Source organism: Anser brachyrhynchus (assembly GCF_964034855.1).
Source record: "Anser brachyrhynchus genome assembly, chromosome: 10".
NCBI classification, from domain to species: Eukaryota; Metazoa; Chordata; class Aves; order Anseriformes; family Anatidae; genus Anser; species Anser brachyrhynchus.
Genome location: NC_137705.1, coordinates 10,911,645 through 10,930,931, shown reverse-complemented (window position 1 = coordinate 10,930,931; position 19,287 = coordinate 10,911,645). Strand labels below are relative to the sequence as shown.

General features: G+C 46.9%; 1 protein-coding gene across 4 annotated transcripts in view; it reads left to right on the top strand.

The window, feature by feature from the left end:
- CHST13 (carbohydrate sulfotransferase 13) overlaps positions 1-19,287 on the top strand; it is a 53,368-nt gene that overhangs the window by 10,187 nt on the left and 23,894 nt on the right. The window contains exons 8-10 of one of the 4 annotated variants that reach the window (XM_080605955.1): positions 450-6,229; positions 7,857-7,945; positions 13,932-14,217. Coding sequence is in view for 3 of the 4 variants with exons in the window: in XM_080605952.1 (XP_080462078.1) it covers positions 5,979-6,229; positions 7,857-7,945 (340 nt within the window). In the remaining variant the exon portion in view is untranslated. Of the gene's footprint in view, positions 1-449; positions 6,230-7,856; positions 7,946-13,931; positions 14,218-18,639; positions 18,847-19,287 lie in introns of those variants that run through there. The other 3 variants (XM_080605953.1, XM_080605952.1, XM_080605954.1) reach the window with 3 other exon arrangements.

Here is a 19,287-nt window from a genome sequence, read left to right as displayed (position 1 = left end):
CCCAGGCTGCCATCGGCAGCAGTCCTGAGGAGCCTTACTCCAAAACCCTTCAGTGGGAAGGAAAATCGTTTAGAGCAGTTCCTCTGAAGAAGAAAAGCTTAACAGCATAGTATATTTTTTTGTGTGTGTGGCACAAATCTTTCTGTCCCCTCAAGGTTCCTAATTTTCCTTATTTCCCAGCTGTTCTGTACCCACATCTCTCCTTTCAGCTCCCTCCTTTGCAGCAGGACCCAAGGGTTTTGCACCCAGTTTTCCCTGATTCTCATCGGTCTGAGAGATGTCCTAGTCATAAGGTTAGAGCTGAGTACCAGGCATCTTACACCTGCAGGAAAAAAAAGGTTGCTACTTGGTTATTTCCCCTGTCTTGTTTTGTGCATTGTGCTCTTCGTATTCAAGCAGAGCACCTGATCTTTCTCAGACAATTTCTCTCTTGTTATTTTCTCTTATAGTCTCCCACAGCAACATCCCCAAAGTTATCTAATAAACAGGGATGTTATGACATCCTTGCACAATAACTCTAAATACCATCGCAGGAAACATCGCCTAATAAACGATACAATTACTGCAAAGATGAAAACCAGCGCTCCTGAGCACACACAGTGAGTTGTTCTTTGTCTTGTCGAACAAATTATTTTTGTGTTTTTTTTTCCTTGAGTGCTTTGTTTTGTCTTGCTTTGCTTTTCAAGCTGCCTCTTATTTTTTCTCATTGCCTGTGATCGCATGCAAGAAATGTATATCTCCGGGCACAGAAATACAAAGCACAGTCGTTTGGAGCTGCCACTGGAATGCAGGTCCACCCAGTTCATTTTTTTCCTATCATACTGGGTGGAGTGGCTCCACAGATACTCCTATACACACCCTTTCTTTTTTTGGTACTGTTAATTATTTTAAGCTTCTCTTCAGGTTGGTGGCATAGCTTATTACCATGGAAAATGGGCAGTTCGTCTCCTTCTGTGGCGACTAGTAAGTTATGAAAAGCTTTTGAGCTCAATTTATTCTGACTTCCACCGCGTCTTGCTGATTTATCTATTATGCTCTAAAAAAAAAAAAGGCCAATTAAACCCAGCGGTTAAAGCAGACAGACAGAAGGGCATGCATTTTCAGATCAAAAGGTGTTCCTGAAACAAAAATAAAGGCAGTCTTGAAGCCAATAAATGGTATCTCTCGCTTCGACCTGCGGGCAGCACTGCCCGATGAGCGCTGGCTCTGCTGTGGCAGGAGCATCTCGTTACCTCCCTGCTTAGCTTTGGTACCACCTTCAGCCCCAGCAGTGTGCTACAAAGGAGCCCAAACGCTGTATTTTAATAATCTGTCTTGTTCACAAGAGCAGAGCCAGCAGCAGCCAAAGGGAGAGCAGTTGTTGGCCAACCAAAACACAGCTGTTGCAGCTCATTTTGAAGTCCACCAGCCTTTTCTGCTGGCCCTTTTCAGAGATTAAGCTTAATCTCCTCTATGTGAGGCTTATGTTGCCTTATTCGAGAACGGTTTCACTGTGACGGCCTTTGAGTTTTTTCCTCTTTACCTCATCCTTTGTGGTTATGGCAGGGAAACGGTTTTCATAGAAATGTACCCAGGCAAAAAGCAAAGCTGTGCAAAACCTGTGTGGTTCTGCCACGCAGCCACCAGCCAGGCCAAGGCGCACAAGAGCCCACGGGCTTCCTGAGAACACAGGGGCTGATATTTTGGCATTCTGTCAAAATCAGGTAAAAGCGACTATTTTGTGTGATTTGAACAACTGGGCACATATGCTAAACAAAGGCTGTGTTTTAAGTTGAATTGTATTCCTTTTTTTTTTCAGCTTTATCTCAAATCCAGATGTGAGTTAAGCGTGGGAGAAGGGGCAGTTGTCTGCTCTACACAGATCGAAATTTCAGCAAAATGTGCTGCGAGCTGCAGCACAGTGAAGCAGCCGAGTTCGACCAGCCTCCCTGCCTGCCTCTGTCTGTGCTGTGCGACAGCCAAAGCAGAGTTATAAGTAACTCCTCTCCTCTGCCAAGAAACTCCCTGCATTGATTTATCCAGAAGGGCTTCTGCACCAAAGATAGCCTCTGGTGTGGGGGTTACGTTCCAGGTCTGCTTTTAGGGGAGAGCTGTTCCAAGAGAAGTTGGAAGTTTGTCTTCGGGTCTGTGATTATTGTAAAAGCCTGGACCGGAGCTTTTTTGGCTGCTTGCGTGTCACAGCACTTTTCTAACGATCACTGGTTGCTGCCTCGGTTGAATAGGTTTCCTAGATTAACCAAGAAAAAGAAAAAAAAAAAAACCTCCACCCTTTTTCATTTTATAATTATCTGCTGTTTCTCCAGAGCTGTTCTTTTATCCGTATATTTTGCTCTTGCCTGGATGTGCCCAGTGTTGCAATTAAAAGGAAGCAGCTCTATACGGTTACCAACCTAAGATCACATGCTGCAAATCCTTGCTCATTAGAGCAGTCCTATCAGAGCGAATGAGGCTGTTTCACATCAGGTCTGCTTGCTTTGTGAAGTTTAGGAGGTTCTGACCTTAAGTTGTGTGTTTTAAAATGTCAGCAAAATGTTCTCTGACTCACCATTAATAGTATAATTGCTAATGTGATGAATATCCAAAAAAAAAATCCGAATGTGTTTATATAACTATCAGAAAACTTGCATTCCCAAAGGGAAGGAGAAGTTGTACTTTCTACATCATTTGTGTTTTGGCCCGGAGGTGTCCTATGTGCTGTGCCAAAAAGTAATAACGCAAGGGACAGGGTCAACGTAAGACTGAATTTAGTGAAAATTCCTTACCTGTGCTACTTGGCAATGCAATGAGGTATTCAAAGAAGGGAAGAGTTTTAAAATAAGTTTGTTTTGCACTTTGTTTTTTCTGTAGTTCTTGGCTTTTCTGGTTTCACTTCTGGTTTGTGTTCGATCAGTCAGTGCTTCTATGCTCTATGTGCTCCGAATTTAAAAGACATCTGCTTCACTTCAGCTGTATCCCCCACTGTCAGATTCTGCTTCCTCCCGTTATAAGAATGCTAAAACATTGCTGGCACGAATATGCAAGGAAAGTAAATGCAAAGCCAGAGCCACAGATAACTGCTGATCCTTTTAAAGTGCCCAAACCTCTCAGGAGATCTTTGATGCAGAGACTGTTCAGCGAGACAGACTAAGGTCTGACCACTCTTTTTGCAAGCACAAGAGCAAGCATCTGCAATTACTTTATGAAAACAACCGCTGGTGAGAGTTATAAATCAATACATGCAATGTGCTTGGGATATTTTATTTTAATTAAACCATGCTTCATATAGCATCCAGAGCTTCTCAGCTGCCTTGTTAGATCCCTAGCATCAGGGCAAGAGGGCAAAGAGTGAGCCGCCGCCTCTGCAGTTGGCATCAGGCAGCCAGATGCGCCAAGCGCCCCTGCAAATTTTGCTGCTTTTAATTTTTGGTGTTTCCTATAGATGGATGATGTTGCAAGTAATTTACTAGAAGTCACAACTCACTTGGTAGCCAAGTGGTTGCAAGTACAAATTACAAGAGAACTGTATTTAAATATATTACTAAAAAAAATAATAATAAAAAAATAGAGATGTGTAGAGCTTTCCAAGCTGGCCAGGCAGGAGTGTTAGCAGGTGGTTTGTACCAGGCAGATGTGCCCTGTCCACATGTGGGCACCCTTCCCTGCAGGTTGGGGAGGGGATTTTACTCTGACCCGTGCAGCCCTGCAGCATCTGGCCTGTAGCTGGCTTGCATCTGGCCAGTTGAAAATTCAGCCGGAGGAGTTGACATCCATCTGCACCCGTGGCCCGACACGGCTCAGGGTGCAGTTTGAGGTTAAAGCTAAAACAATCCTTTTTTTTTCTAGGAACGACGCCTTGGGCAAGGCCTGTCTGATCCGGGAGATTTGATGTTCTCAAGAAAAAAAAAGAAAACAAAGGAAAAAAAAAAAACTTCTCTACTTCAAAGCCATGTCTTTCCCCTACTTATAGGGGTTGTAACAAACAGATCTTGTGATCTTACATGGTCAATCGCAGCTCTAGGCTTGTCGTAGCCCACTCTGTCAGTGACCTCCTTGTCACAAGTCCAGAGAAGGGGGAAAAGAGCCAAAAAGGAAAATGCCAGTGCGATGTGTAGGGTCAGCTTGAATAGCAGTTACACTTGGGAAAGCTGTGACCCGTTGGTAAGTGCTGCTCGAGCCGGAGCAGAGGATCTGCACACCGAATCACAGAATCATCAGTCATCCATTTCCCTGTAACCGCAGCAGGGAGGAGACAATGAAACAGCCAAAGCACACGCTTCCTAAGATTTAAAAGAGCATTGTGAAATAAATGCCTGGAATATTTAGGCTATGCAAATGTTCAGCCAGGTCACAAGCCAACTGCAGGCGCCGCACATGAGCAAAGCCCATCCGCGCGACGTGGCGGGCCGTCAGCGGGTTTTTCATCAGCAGAGCCATGACCTCCAGGGAGCCGTCCTGTGCTGATTTACTGCTGTGATTTCAGCCAGGCGTCTCCTGGTGGGGTGGGACTGACCGCCTGGCACGTGTTTTGAGGGGTGTTAGAGGAATTCGTTAGAGCCCCGGCGCTTACAAGAGCGCTGCCCAGCACTGCGGGGGTGTGAACGCTCTCCCTCCCGCGGGGTGGGTGCTTTGCTGTTTGTGCCTGTTTGGATGGGGTTTTATAATCTCTTTCAGGCTCGGTTTGTAAGTCTTCTGGGTAATGAGTTCGATGCTTTTTTTAGTTCTAGGGCTCGGTAATTGCTTGGCTCCTTTCCAGTTGATGCTCCCCACGCACAAAGAGGGAAGTGTGCTCCTCTTTATTAGGGCTTTGATGTATGTGCCTTCCCCTAAACGACATGAGGAGAAGGTTTGTCTGCACTGCCTTTTGCCGGGGTGGGGCTACGATGCCCACGAGGGCCAAGGGTGGAATTAGACAACCTGAAGGACACATGCAGGGGATGGTTTCGGGAGCACATGGCCCTTGGTGGCTCTGAGCAGACTGGGCAGCTCGGCGTGCCGTCAGCGCCTCCAGATGCATGCAGGCGCTCGGAGGGATGCGAGAGCACGCTCTGCTCTTGGCTGCTCTTTAAAGAGCAGCAACAGCTCTCTGCAGATAGAGGCTGTTTTGTACTAGAAACGGCATTGTTCCCTGTGTCAGTCAGCAGCACCGCGAACACGTTTGGGTGTGAGCGCCCTGATAGAACAGCTTGAGCCGGAGCAGCCTCCTGCTGCGGTGGGCATCCTTGGGAAAAGTACGGGTTTGGGGTTAGAGCATTCCCAGCATGGGGAGAAAGCTTGGTGTGCTCCCCAGAAAGAACATCAGATTTTGTAGAAATTCAGCCAATTCGTCTGCAACATTTAGTTTCTACTCCAGAATGCCTGTGTGCTACAATGGAGAACGAAACCTCTGGGGGAGGTGGTTTGGTTCAAACTGTGTGTGTGCCAGGGAGAACCTGCTAAAATGATAAAAACCTGGGCTCCATACGTATACTCATGTTTTGCTGTATGGAAAATATGATATTTATTGGGCAAGTTGAAGCAAAATAACAGCTTTCCCCTTTACTCTGGAAGTTAATCTCAAGTGAACTTACACTGAGATGTGTAAGTCCAGGAACTTGAAGTGAATGGAAAAAAATAAGTTAGTTCTTAAAGGTATCTTAGAGGAGATAACTTGGCAGGAGTCTAGCTGATTTAACATTAACACCCAGAAAGCATAAGAGAGTGTAAGTTAACCGTCATTGGCTTCCATCTCCTTTCACCCTACGGAAGAAGATTTTCCTCCCATTCTTCTGTTTTCTGACCCTTTTGAATGCAATCAAAATTAACTCAGCTTTTCAATTCAGTGAAACCTTTTAATCCTGTCTGTGTATGAAACACTTCACACCACACTGTGGCACTTCATAGTAGATTAAATTAACTCTTCTGTGTACTCCTGAACAGTAAGAGACCCTCAACGTATAAAATAAATCTGTGCATAAAAAGAGTTTAGTAGAAGGCTGAATGTTTTCCAGTCCCTCAGAGCCATGCAGATCCGTGTTTCCATCACATGCCCGTGTACCTGTATAGGTTCAGCCAGATGCCTGACTTCTCTGGATGTCACAGAGTCCTGCAGCTTTTTCTCTCCTTTTCCTTTAGAGCAAAACCTGCTGTCTTCTGAAAACCTCCTGGAGACTGCAACTGCTGCCTGCTGGCTGCTTCCAGGCAGTCACACATCTTCCCTTCCATGCCTTGTGTTGCGGGAGGACTGCTTACCCCTCTCCAGGCTCTCTTGCAGGTCAGTCAAACAGTCAGAAAAACCCTCTGGGTCCACGGTACTCACATGGGGTGGGTGTTCAGTACAAGTTAAGACCAGGCTGTTCCTGATTCTGATGGCAGTGCGTGAGCCCACAGCACAGAAATTTCCCCATGGGTTTCACCTTGGGGGGATCCTCTGTCACCGCACTGGGTGCTTTGGGGAGAAGCCTTCTAAACCCATTTGTCTTCCTGCAACATGGGACCAGCGGTGCCCTCACAGGGTGCAGGCTGTGGAGGTGTCCACAGAAGCCAACACCACAGCTCCCAAAAGTTTGTCATCAGAGACTGACCTTCAGCACTGAAGCACATGGCTCTCTCCACCTCTAACCTTCTCGGGAGGTAGGAGGAGGTCGGTTTGGTAAGTAAGCCTGGATGTCCTACAGAGAAATTATCTAGATGGGAATTAGTAGGAGCACAGATGTGTGTTTTTAGAGTAAGCTGCTGGGAAACAGGTTACCTCAATCCTCTATTTTGCTCTGCCACTGACGCATTTTGCAATCATGTGCAAGTCACTTCACCTCGATGCAAGGATCATGCCCCCAGGAGAACAGCCTCTCATGCCTCTCTAGTAATGGTTGTTTACTTTCTGCTTTGTCCCTGCTCAGTTGTTGTGGGGTCAGGGCTTCTGTGTTTGGAAGAGGATAGTGTGGATTAGAAGGCCATGTTGCAACAGCCAGATGAGCAACAGAGGACTTAAAATGCGAGCAAATGTGTAATTGGTTAAAGAGGTAGTTAAGTGGGAAGGAACCCGCCGCTACTGGTAGGGCACAGAGCTCCATGTTCTCACCTCATCAGCATTTGGAAACATTTATGGGGCTCCTACAAGGCTTTCAAGATTCATTGTACATTTGGCTGTGTTCTTTTTGCCATAAAGAGCCGTGAATGTGCTGTGCTCCCCATGGCATTAACTTGTCTGGCAGCACAGTCCCTCTGAATCAAGGCATTTTACAGTCAAATCACTAAAACCCTTTTGGAGCTTGCCAGGAAGAATCAAGTACCCCCTATCCAGAGCAGAAGTGTGGGGAGAAAGCTGCTGACTTCAGTGGGCCACTGGACTTTCCTCCTGCCTGTGGGAAGTCCTGCTGAACGTGTGAGCAGAGCTCTGAATTCACATCTGCTTCCCTATTGGTTTTACAAAGGACTTGTGCAACATGGTAACTGGGAACAGAGCTTGTCAGTGAATGTGGCCTTTGGGTTCTGCCGCTGTTTTGCTGAGGAATTTGGGGAGGACACATACTGTTGCACTTTTTCTTGATGTCAGTGAATACAAGTCTCATCCCAAAGGGCATGGCCCTGCAAGAGCATTCATCTCAGCAGGTCCTAAGGGTTCTTTGTGTTTGAAATTGCTTTGACAATTCACCTGTCGTGGTTAGGTAATAGCTATAATAGTCCTCTAGAACCTGGCTGAAGAATTTAAATTCAAAACCTGGGATGCTGTCATTATACTAATCTTTTTTTATACAACTGTCAATCCAGCTTGTAGGCTGGTGCACCCACTGTGCGCTCCTTCTGCGTGCTGCTCCTTTCCATCAGCTCATTGTCCCACTTCAGGCCCCTACACAGCTCTGCTTACATTTTCTATAACGTACCCATACCTTCATCCTTAGGTTTGTAATGCAGAGATGCCACAGCACCTGTCTACTCAACCAGTGGTGTCGCCCCGATGTTTCCAGTCCTGGCTTCTGTGTTGGAATGGGTAATGAAAATGTTGCTTGCTTCATCTTTATTCAATTCATTTATTAGGCTTTTTGAAAAACATTAGGAAATGAGATGCTGTCTGTTTGAGAGGATCTCGGTATTCATGGGCTCGGTTAACTGCATGGATTAGAAATGACCTTGAGGGCTTTTTTTCTTTTGATCTGTGAAAATTTAAATTCAGCAACCAGTGTTTCCACTGCAAGAGAGGGTGATATTAGCACCTCTTGACTCCAAGGAAAAGCTGCTTTCCCTGACTTCCTTATGCTACTTTAGGTGCTAGTGATTACCAGCCTTGTTTTCTACCTTTGTCGTTGCAATGCTAGATTTTGTGCAAACAGTAAGTGATGCAGGTACACCACCTATTGTTAAAATAGATCAGCACTTCCAGCAACAATAACTCATTTCAGCTGCTTACAGTTTTGCCAAATTGCTGCTATTTGGTTTGAAACTTCCCAACCAGAGCCTTCTGCTTCATGCTGATTAATTTGCTTTAAATTTCAGCCAAAGTGTTTCAGCTGTTCGATGACCAAGATGAAGGAAATGTGTTATCGAATGTTGTTCTGACTACTTACTGGCCTGTGGTGGAGGTTCTTCTCCTTTTTGTAATAGAAATTCTGCCACCAACATGTGTTGGATCGAAACTTGTCGTGTCTGGGATGTGCCTTCTGGTGTCAGGCAGGGCTGTGCATACGAGCACCTGTATGAAACAACTGGTGAAAGCGCAGTCCATTTCCTTGCCTTCTGTTACAGTCTGTCTCTTGGCTAACTTGCTTTCCCTACTCCTGTCCCATCATCCAATTCAGGCAGCTCACTGCTGTCTCTTCTCTGCCCTTCTTTACCAAACCCATGTGAGGTCTCCTTTTCCTTTTCTCTCTGTGTGGCAGGGCTGACCCCTTGCAAATCTGTCCTTGTCCCTGAACTGGGTGACACTGTAAGAGAGCATCTCGTGTTGTAAGATCATGCAGATGCTGATCTGGCACCAGGTCCTGTACTGTTAGAAATTGCATCTTCTGATTCCGGAGGTTCAGACCCTGTTCTGCTGGAAATGCTTGTGCTAAGCGGGTTTCTTCAGGTAAAAGGCTGCTGACGGATTTTGCAGCCAATATTCCTGAGGGCAGGCAGGTGGAAGGGTTTTTTTGACAAGAAGAAAAACAGATCTCTGAGACTAAGTAAAGGAAAGATCCTCCCCCCCTCATTTTGCACTTAATGTGATTTAAAGATGGCAAGAAAGGCTAGATACTGGAGAGCAGAGATATTCCCATTTGTCACTGAAACTAGAGGGAGGTTTCTCTGAGTGCAGCCCAGAAAGTCAGGTGCATTTGCTTTCACTGCCATTGGACCTTTCACCAAAGTACTGTTTTTAAAGCATTTGGTTCCCCAGCAGGATTTCCCTCTCTGGTTTCCATGAGATTAATTGTTTGAAAAGCTGGAGTGGATGGAAAGATTTGCTGGCCAAGTCTGTATAGAAATACCACCACTTCTCTTCACAGGAAAAACTGATGCTTTTAGCACTGCCCTGTGTTTCTCTATGGTCTAATATTTCACTCAGCTGTTACATATTCTTACTTTATTCGGCTATTATTTAACACATTAACAAAGCACGTGAAGTGGTTTCATGTAGCTATTGATTGATTCCTTTTCCTTGATTATTTTCTCAGATGTCAACACGGAGTTGACTTCTTTGAACCCATGACAAGTACTGGGGATACTATGCTCAGAACGAGGAGATTTTGCTTTGTGTCATTCATTGCCCTTCCTAGCCGTGGTCACGAAGGGTGGGATTTAGGGTTAGGCTTGTCTCAAATGTGCACTTGTCCTGACGGACTGCAGAATACATTTCAGAGACTTCAGCTGAGAATGATTTTCTTTTCTTGGCTACTGCATGCTCCAATTAAGCTTTCATTGGAAAATGTTAACTAGCAAAGTATATCTCCTTTAGCTAAAGCTGTAGCAACTGCATAACTATAAATTCCTGGGTAGTCAAACAGTGGCTCACGAGATCCATGGAGTTGTGCCCACTTTGTCAAGCTTTGGAAATCTTGAGAGGAGGTCCTGGAAAGCCAGCATTAGCCTTGACTGCATGGCCGGCTGCTTTAGCACCATGAGCCTCCCTCAGGCTCCACAAGAATAGTTTTGTTGGCCACAGACCAACTACCAGGGGAAATAAAGCTAAGAGAGCAGAATAGGAGAGGACAGTAAAACCATATATGCTGCACTGCAGCGTGGATGAGGATTAACTGGCAGAATAACACAGCTTTATTACATTTTTTTCCACAATTCCTTATCTTTTCTTTGCATGGAGCAAGAGTTTATATTCTGGGCCAGCCGTATTTCTAGAAAATGTATAATCATGGTTCCCTCTCTTTGATTATTTTGCTGTTCAGTTACAGCCACTTTGCAGGGCAGCACATGGGTGGTGGGCATCCTTAAAAAGCAACACCAGCATGGTCCTTCCAGCCCAGAGGGATTTGATCCCCATTCAGCTCTGCGGCACAGCAGCAGCCCCTGGACCTAACCAGCTTCATGGTGCAAAGAGGAGCTTTGAAGCGGGGGTCTCAGCCCCCATGCCCCACACAAGCTTGGATGAGAGCTGTGTTGCAGTACCATGTGGATTTACACTTCATTCAGAGCATGTCCTTCTCTGCCACTCCTGCAATTTGAGCAGCAGCCTTTCATTTCCTTATTAGCTATTAGGTATTCCTAGTCTTGCAAAACTGGAAGGATGGGGGAGGATTTACTCTCACGTCTCATAGTTGGGAGAAGCTTCTGAAAGAACAGAGGACTGCAGTACTGATTTGTTGGGCAGGGGCATTTCAGGGCATAAGCCACGGAGAGGCTGGCTGAAGCACTTTGCTGGAGCTCCTCCACTCCATTAGCTCCAGGATGCCAAATGGAAGTAAAACAGAGCGAGCTTCAGTGCAGCTCTCATTGGTTCGGGTTTTAAACATTGAACCACATGCCTGAGGTGTCCTGTACTGTGTCCTGGTGTTTTCTGAGAAAAGAGCATGTCTCCATTGAAAGAGAGGATCTCGTTTTGTTTAAATCCATTTCTGAAGTTTGCAAATCAATTTCCCTTTCAGACTGCCCAGTTCACTGAATCAAGCCTCTACACAGTAGCGTATTCAGTTTCTGCTGTAACCTGCTACAGCTGCTTTTAGCTGTAGCTTTAACCACAGAAATCACAGGAAAAAAAATCCCCAGTATTTGCTTTTTTTTTTCTCTCTCTAATTTTTTCTTCAATGACACTGGTTGCACTGTTAGTTGGAAGGAAGGTCTGGGGAGTGCATTTGACTGTGCTCACTTCCTTAGCTAAGCGAGGCACTTGAACGCTCTCTGGTTTTACTGAAATCATAGTAATGCTGAGAACATCTGTAGAAAAGAATTAGCTTTTTCTCTCTCTCTCCCTCTCTTCGTGACAGCAAACCTCGGAGAAGGTCAGGCTTATGGGTGTTTCTGTGGATTATTTTAGCTGCACTGAAAAGTGCAGAGCCCACTGCAACCAGCTGGAAATAGAGCGACTGCTTAACAAGTACAGAATTAGCTGCCATAATACGTAGACTCAGTAGCAGCCAGACTATTTAACATTTGCAGCAGTGCTAACATTACGAGCAAAGTGCTCCAAGAGGAAGTCAGGCCACGGCCTGAACAAGGCAGAGCATCAGTAACTCAGGCAGCCAGAGCACCTGTGCTTAAATGAGAGGTGATCTTGTAGGTGGTACCGGTACGGCCGCAGGGGTTGCCCAGAGTAGGTTGGACAGTGTGTGCTCAGCAGGCTGCACCTAAAAGCATTTGGGAACTAAGCCTGGGACTCGCTGGATGATGTTTCTAGGAACACAATGCAGAAACTCATGAGTCCTCACTCCACAGTCAGTATTTGCAAGAAGAGGCTAAGGCTTTGCTTGCAATCCTTTGATATGAGTTGTCTGGGCTGTGGTCTGGGAGGGTAGCTGGGCTGTTTCTTCTGCATTAGTTGTGGTAGCAATACAAGCCCCAGCTCAAATCCAGTGCCCTGTCCCCTCCTATCTACAACAGACTGTGCAAACACTGGACCAAAGTCCTTGTCTGAAAGATTTCTTTATAAAAGAGAGGAACCAGGCAGCTGCGCTTTCTCTGCGATGGCTCAGAGACTTGGAATGCGCTTTCTCCTCTCCATAATTACAACTAACCTGATTTGGGAACTTTCCAGGGCTAAACTTCTTGCAAAAGACACCTCTGGATGGAGTTTCTGGAGGAGGCAGACACTGTGCCTCCTAGACATTATGGGTAGGTGGCTGTCTGATTTTAGCAGCGCTAGAGTTTATTAATGCAGAAATAATTCAATTAGGGCATCCAGAGGATTGGAAAGTAGCCTTTATTATTTTTAGTCTAAATAAAAATAGTATCGCAGGCTTCTTAGAATAGTGAAAACAGAGTCATGAAGGATTGCTGGACAAAGAATATTTATATGATTTTTCAGCCAGGTTTCCAAGAAATTGAAGCTGCTTAGATTGGATTTGACCAGCCCTGTCATGCCTAGGTGTATGCAATTAGTCCTCTGTGCTTAAAATTGCAGGAACAATTATGGGCTTGAGTTTGTGGCCGTGTATGCAGGGTACGGCCTGTCGAATACTATTTGGACTGTGATGATTATTTTAATCTTTTCTCCTTTAGTAAACAAGAAACTCTGTTTTTAGTCATGAGGGAATGTTTCAGTGGTACTTACGGGATTTAGGAGCCTAAAGACTCATCTAATTGTGGTCAGTGAGGGCAGTACCTAATTCACACGGGTGTCACTGGAAACACTGCTCCGTTCTGTTGCCTTCTTTCCTTCTCCTTTTCCTCTGAGGCCAGTCTGCTCTGTTGCAGGGAGTCTCAGCAAAGTCAGTATTTCTAGGTGGCCTGGTTGTGCTGACAGGGCTACGGGGTGAGAAGGGGAGAAGGTAAGCCCTGGAAGGAGGCAGGCAGCACGCTGTAACTGAACACTGTTATACTGCACACCACCGTGTACAGCACTGACAACTGGAAGGATGGCTCGGTCCACAGGAGTTCTCAGGCACAAAATAAGTCCTCCTCTTCCATCCCAGAGAGCTGCAGGTGCTGTCTGCAGCCCCATGGAAAGACCTACCCAAGCTTCCCTGATGTGAGAAGGACAAAGACATGCAGGGCTTTCATCCCTGCCTATAACACAAGGTTTTAAGGAGAAAGGGAACTTTTTCAGCATGCTCATTCCGTGGTTGAGGAGACTTTTATAGCACTGCCCTGACCACTGATGGCAATTTATGTTGTTATTTACAGGGTCAGACTGACTTTGGACTGCATGTGTTGCTTTTTTTTTTTTTTTTCCCCTTTTTGTTTGGAGCCACTTCAGATGGGTGTGTGCACAGCAGCAACGTGAGTGCAGGGAAGAGCATACTCTCCAGCACACTGTGCCCTGCCAGGCTGCGGAGCTGCTGCGTGTGGCCAAGAGCACCTCTCTCAGGGCACGTCCACTCGCTGTGCCCCCAGGGACAGAAGTGCCTTTACTCAGCTCTGGGGAGCTGGGGAATGGAACACCCCAGATCAGCATCATGTGCTCATTGCTGCTGTGCTAAGAAAGGGGGCTTTCTGGACAAGATTCTTAAACCAGCAGCCATCCCTCTCTCTTTCTCATTATATCTTGTAATTATAATATATCATATATATATATATATATATAATATCTTATAATTGCTGGCTGGCAATTGCAGATCATAAGACCAGATCATTTGGGCCTGGAGTTCTGCTCATGATCAAGTCGATTTAAATAGATAAAGTCATCAAAGTCAAAAAAAAATGTGACTTTTCATAGAAATTTCTCAGCAGTCTTTGGTCTCCACTATCTTCCTGAGATGCTGGGCTTGTCTCTGCTGTTGAGTCATACACTTCCAAGGGAATAAAGCCCAGCTTAGCATAATGCTTTATAACCATTGTGAAGGTATAAAACATGCTGTTAACAAATTTCCTTTTATCAAATTTATGTTATATAGACTTCCTGGACTTGGCCCCTCAGTTGGGATAAAGATGAGGAGTTTCTGGGAAAATGCTTATGGCAGCCAAAGACTTAACAGATGGAGGGCTGCCAAGAACTGGGCTCCTGAACACCCTAACAAGGTCACAACAAATTTCTGTGAGGTTCGGTGTCACCCACTCGTGCAGACTTCCCACCTGGCGTGTCCCCAGCTACAGATGCAGAAACAAAGTTGAAACAAAGTTTGGCCAGCTCTCAGTCACTTCTCTCGGTGCACAACTGGAAGGTATCAGGATGCTACACTGGTGAGTGCAGTGAGAGGGAGCTCAGGGAGCTCAGTGGTGTGTTCGTGCGGCTTTTACTGGGTTTAGATGTTTGTCAGTGTAACAAAAGCTGTTCCTTGGCTTCAGTACCGGGGGTATCTTGTTTGTGATGCTGTGATACTCGAAACAAAGAGATTTGTGTGCATGCTCTGCTTTCCTAGAAGCTAACAGCAGCTCCCAGCGGCAGGCTGCCTGGCTGTTGTGTACATGGATGCTCTCCAGCGCTAATGTCACCAGACTATCAAGTCAAAACACGCTGGTGTGCACGTGGCATCTTTATTTACCAGTCTGAGCCCAGACATTTCTACTGGGGAGGCACCGTGCTGACAGAAGAACTTGTTTTCTGGCAGCTGATGAGGCGATCCTGCTCACACGTGCCAGTCCCTCTTCAACGTGTCTAAACCAGCTTTTGGGGACACTTGATGAAATTTGATGGTTTGCTCCTGCTCAGCAGTGCCAGGTGGATTTGAACAGTGGTATGAACTGCATCTTCCAGCTTCCAAACCTCAGCAGGGACATGGGGCACCTGGTGCTGCACGGCAAGCACAGAAAGCACGGGGCTGGGAACAGAGCTCACTCCCCGTGGTTATCCATCGGTTTGTTCACTGCTATCTGCTGTTTTCTCAAGCACTGTGATGTGTGGTTAGAAATTAACACTTTCCCCTTCACTCAATATGAACACACCATCAGAGAAACCCATGTGGGTGTCCAAAATGCGAAGGCTGATCCAGCCGTGGGGCCTTGGGCAACTATGAGGACCATGATGTAAATGTGCAGGAGGGGCAGGCTCAGGGCACGACCGCCCGCTGTGTTTGAGCCCGTGGGTGCCCCAACCTGCATGGTTGTCACACTGAGAGGAATGTCCCAGTCCTGGCATAAGTTACAGAAGTGTAGCTGCAGCTGACCTGGGCTTTGTGAGAAGGACCTGTGTTTTTTGTGTTGTTTCGTTGTTGTTGTTTTTTGAGAATATCAACCATAATTTGTTTTTAATCCCAAACTCAGTGGTAGGACTGTGCTTTTAATCCGACAGTGACTTAAATATCACCATGCCGCACTGTGACCCACGTGGCACAACAAAAAACCTGTTTCCCTCCATCTCCTCCCCATGAAGCATGTTTCCATCCAGTGCAAGAGAAGCTGTGCATTGACTCGAGCACTGTGCACCGACACTCGATGGGCAGGACCACAGTGGCAGCTTGCTGCAGGGCTTCACAGCCTTCCCCTGAGCAGAAAAGCCCTCAGCTGGCCCCCACCTCAGCCAGGAGCAAGATCTCAGCATCCCTGTCTCTTCATGTCACAGGGACAGCAGACAGAGCTGCCCAGTTGCAGGAGTGCTGTGGGCAGCCAGGTGAGAGGCTGAGGCTTTCTGCTGGAGAAGTGCAAGAAGCAGCAGAGCACGGGGCAGAGGCCGACAGCAGGAGCCTCGTGCTGCTGGTGGGAGGCCTGACAGGTTTGTTGCTCTTGCTGTCGGAAGTAGCTGCAGTTCCCAGCGCTGTGCCAAGATCAAGGGCAATTGGTTTTCCACCGTGTACCTGTAAATCCCATTCCTCCTGCGTGCAAGCCTCTAAATCAGACATCAGCAGAGAACAAGCTCCCAGCTGGTCACAGTATATAAACTAATGAAATATAAATGCCTGGTATGAAAGGCAAGCGTGGTCTCTAGTTGCCACTGCTGAATAAAATGGTTGATGGGATTTTCCGTCATACCAACGACACTGCCAGTAGATGCAAGCGCTGCAGGCGGAGTAGTCCTCAGAGCCTGTAATTTGGCCTGCTCCCATCACCACTGGTGCTTTTAAAAGAAAACAGCTGCTGCTTTTATTTTTGTTTTTTAAATCGTGGTAGCTAGAAAGTTAAATGAGTGATTTCTTGACGTCTCTTTTGACAGAGGCCAGCGTTTCACGATGAGAAGCGGGACCAGCTTTCAGTTTCCTTGTCTCCAGGGAGACTTCCCATGAGACAGTTGCCAAAGGATCTCTGGGAAGTGATTAGCGTTTTGTTCAGGAACAGAAAGGTCAGCAAGCTATGGAATTAGCAAGGTTACAATCGTAATTACTCAGGACCAGATGCTATTTGCGCTATCCTAATCCTTACTTCTTTTTCTCTTCTTTCTTCTGACAAGCTGTATGAACCTGCTTAGCTCTAGGGACTGTACGCTGTCACACCCCCCAAATCAGGGGGATTCCCCAGGGTGTACAGTGTCTTTGGGATTGATTGCTTACTCCCTGCCCTGTCCCCCTAAGACCAAGAAGATTCCTCAAGGCATCAGAATTACTTTGTATGAACAACTGGCCAAATCTGACCATAGATTTTAAAGATTCACCAAGCCTCTCATTTTATTATATCTACATTTAACTCTCCTGTTACTTTCGCAGAGGTATTTAATGTAAATTCTACCTTTCATCCACCCTATTTCTCGTATGTATTGAGCCTTCAAAGTTACTACAGTTACTCTTAATGGTGAAAGGTCCACCCCAGCGTGATTCTCTGCTGCTTCAAATGACAGCTGTTGTAAACTGGTGCCAAGTGGACTTAAACACTGGTGTTTTGATGAAATAATATTTGAAAACCCACATTCTGCTGATGAAAAGGACTATAGGAGACGGTGGAAAATCAGTGAACTGCTTGAGAAAGTGTCCCAGCATGGCGATATGAGCAGAACTGGCCTTTCCTGGTTAACACACAAATGTAACAGAACCGGGACCCCTGCTCATCTTTTGTGGCAAAATGTAGTGGGTCCCAGTTATGAAAAGGATGGTGCAGATAAGGTAAGAAGACCATCACAGTGTAATTCCTCGGGCATCTGCCCAAACCCTTGCAGGCCTGGTCGGATGTGGGGGCCCTGGCAGCAAGGGCAGTGTGCACCAGAGCCTGGCCACCAGCAGATGGAGGTCTCACCAGCGTGAGGCCAGAGTAAACTATTTTCGTGGCATTCAGGCTCCAGAATTTGAGTGCAAAAGCAAAATATGCCCAAGAAGGGCTCCTTTTCACAGTAGTCTGAAAACCAGGACCTGGGGAGGAGTTCAACAAATTCCTGGGTTTCCAGCTCACACTAGCTGCTGTTAACTTTCTATTCAGCATGGTTATCAGACCAGAGCTTGGGGTTAATCTCACTCAGTGGCACCAAGAGCATGGGAAACAGCAAGGCATTTGGAGAAAACCTGCTGAGAAGACAGTAACGAGCGCTGCTAATGAGCAGGGGGGGAATGGAGCATGCACTGCACCAAAGGCACAGCATCTTTCTGCAGGCAAAAAGCACCGCCTTTTCGCCCGCTAGTCAGATGCATTAACAAATAATTTTCATCCACATGGCGTGATTAGTAGCTTTTGGCCATTATTATGGACCATCAGTATTGCTGTTACAGTGGTAAATAGCTCTAGCCACGGTCTGAGCCCAGGGTGTGAGGCACAGTGTGAGTGGGGAGCAGGCTGACCCTTCGGTAGGGGGTCCACAGGCTGGCAGGGAAGGAGCCGCTGCCAGTCTCCAGCAAATACCCATTTCTTGGTTCTTCCAATTAACCTGGCAAAGCAGAGAGAGCCAGGCTCAGTGCTGAAAACTGCTGCACGCCTCAGCTGTTCTCCTGTCACTGCTGGGGCCCAGGGAGGGAGAAACGGGGCATCTCCAGTGCAGGCAGAACTAGCCACAACTTATAATTCAGGATCTCAGAGCTTGAGTTCAATTCCACATCCTCCTAGGCAAACCGGGAGCTTTGCACTCCTGCCTTAAAAAATCACAGATCAGGAGAAAGGATGTTCCCTCCTATATAGCTTTATTGCTTGCATTAACATTACTTACAAGCCTTACTGCTTTCAGTTAAAGTCTGTGGGAGGAGGGATTACCCAATGAAAATAAATAAATAAATAAATAAAAGAGGTATATTTTAAGTCCAAAAAAAAAAAAAAAGAGAGATTTTACATCCACAAAAAGTTTATTTTAAATGCAGAAAAAGAGATATTTTTTAAATGTACAAAAAAATATATATTTTGAGTCCACAAAAAAAAGGTATATTTTAAGCCCACACAAAAAAGGTATATTTTAAGTCCACAAAAAAGGTATATTTAAGTCCACACACATACACACACACAAAAAAAAGGATGTATTTCAAGTGCACAAAAAAAAAAAAAAGAGAGATTTTAACCGCACAAAAAAAGAAGCATGTTTCAAGTCCCCAAAACTTTTCGATGCTTACTGAACCCGCTGCCAGCAGCCACCAGCCCCCCTCTCTCCCCCCAGCCTCGCCAGCACGTCAGTGACTCCTTCCCCACCCCCGAGAGGACCTCGGCAGCCCCGGGGCTCCGTGCCGGGGGGCGCAGCTCCCCCTTCCCCCGGCGGGGCGGCCCCGCTCGCACTTCCTGCCGCTGGCGGCGGGGCGAGGCGGCCCCGGCCGCGGCCGCGGAGCGGGGCGGAGCAGCGGGACGGGACGGGACGGGGCGAGCGGGCGGCGGTGCGGGGCTCGCCGGGGGCTCACCGGGGGCCCGGGGGCTGAGCGGCTCCGCCGAGCCGCCGCGGAGGGATGCGGAGGAGCCGGGCGCCCCGGCGGCTGGCGCTGGCCGCCTGCCTCGGCTCGCTGGTGCTGGGCGCCTTCTACTTGCAGAGCAGCCTCAAGCCAGGTGGGTTCGCTGCGGGGGTCGGTGGCTTTCAATGGGGGGGGGGGGACCCCCATATATACCCCCGTATCCCCCCCCCCATACGCACCCCGCAGCCGGGGATCCGGGCTCCTCCCGTTGAACTGTCTCCCGTGCCGGGGAACGATGCGGTAAGGGCAGAAGTAAAATATGAACTGCTTTGTGCTGGGAGGGTTCGTTATTTCCCTGCTCTTCTGGGGAAATCAGCTCCTCTTTCCTAAGAGGCGTTATTGGGTAATTCCTGTCGTTGTAACAATGCACTAATGTTTTCTTGATTACAGCAGCAATCCATCAATGGGGCCTTTAAAGTTAGTTCTGGAAATTGGGAAGACTGATTTGACTGAAATGTTAGTGGAATGTTATCGGCGTGGACTACATGAAATGCGATTTTCCTTTTAAAGGGGCTGCTCCATCACTTTAATGTGT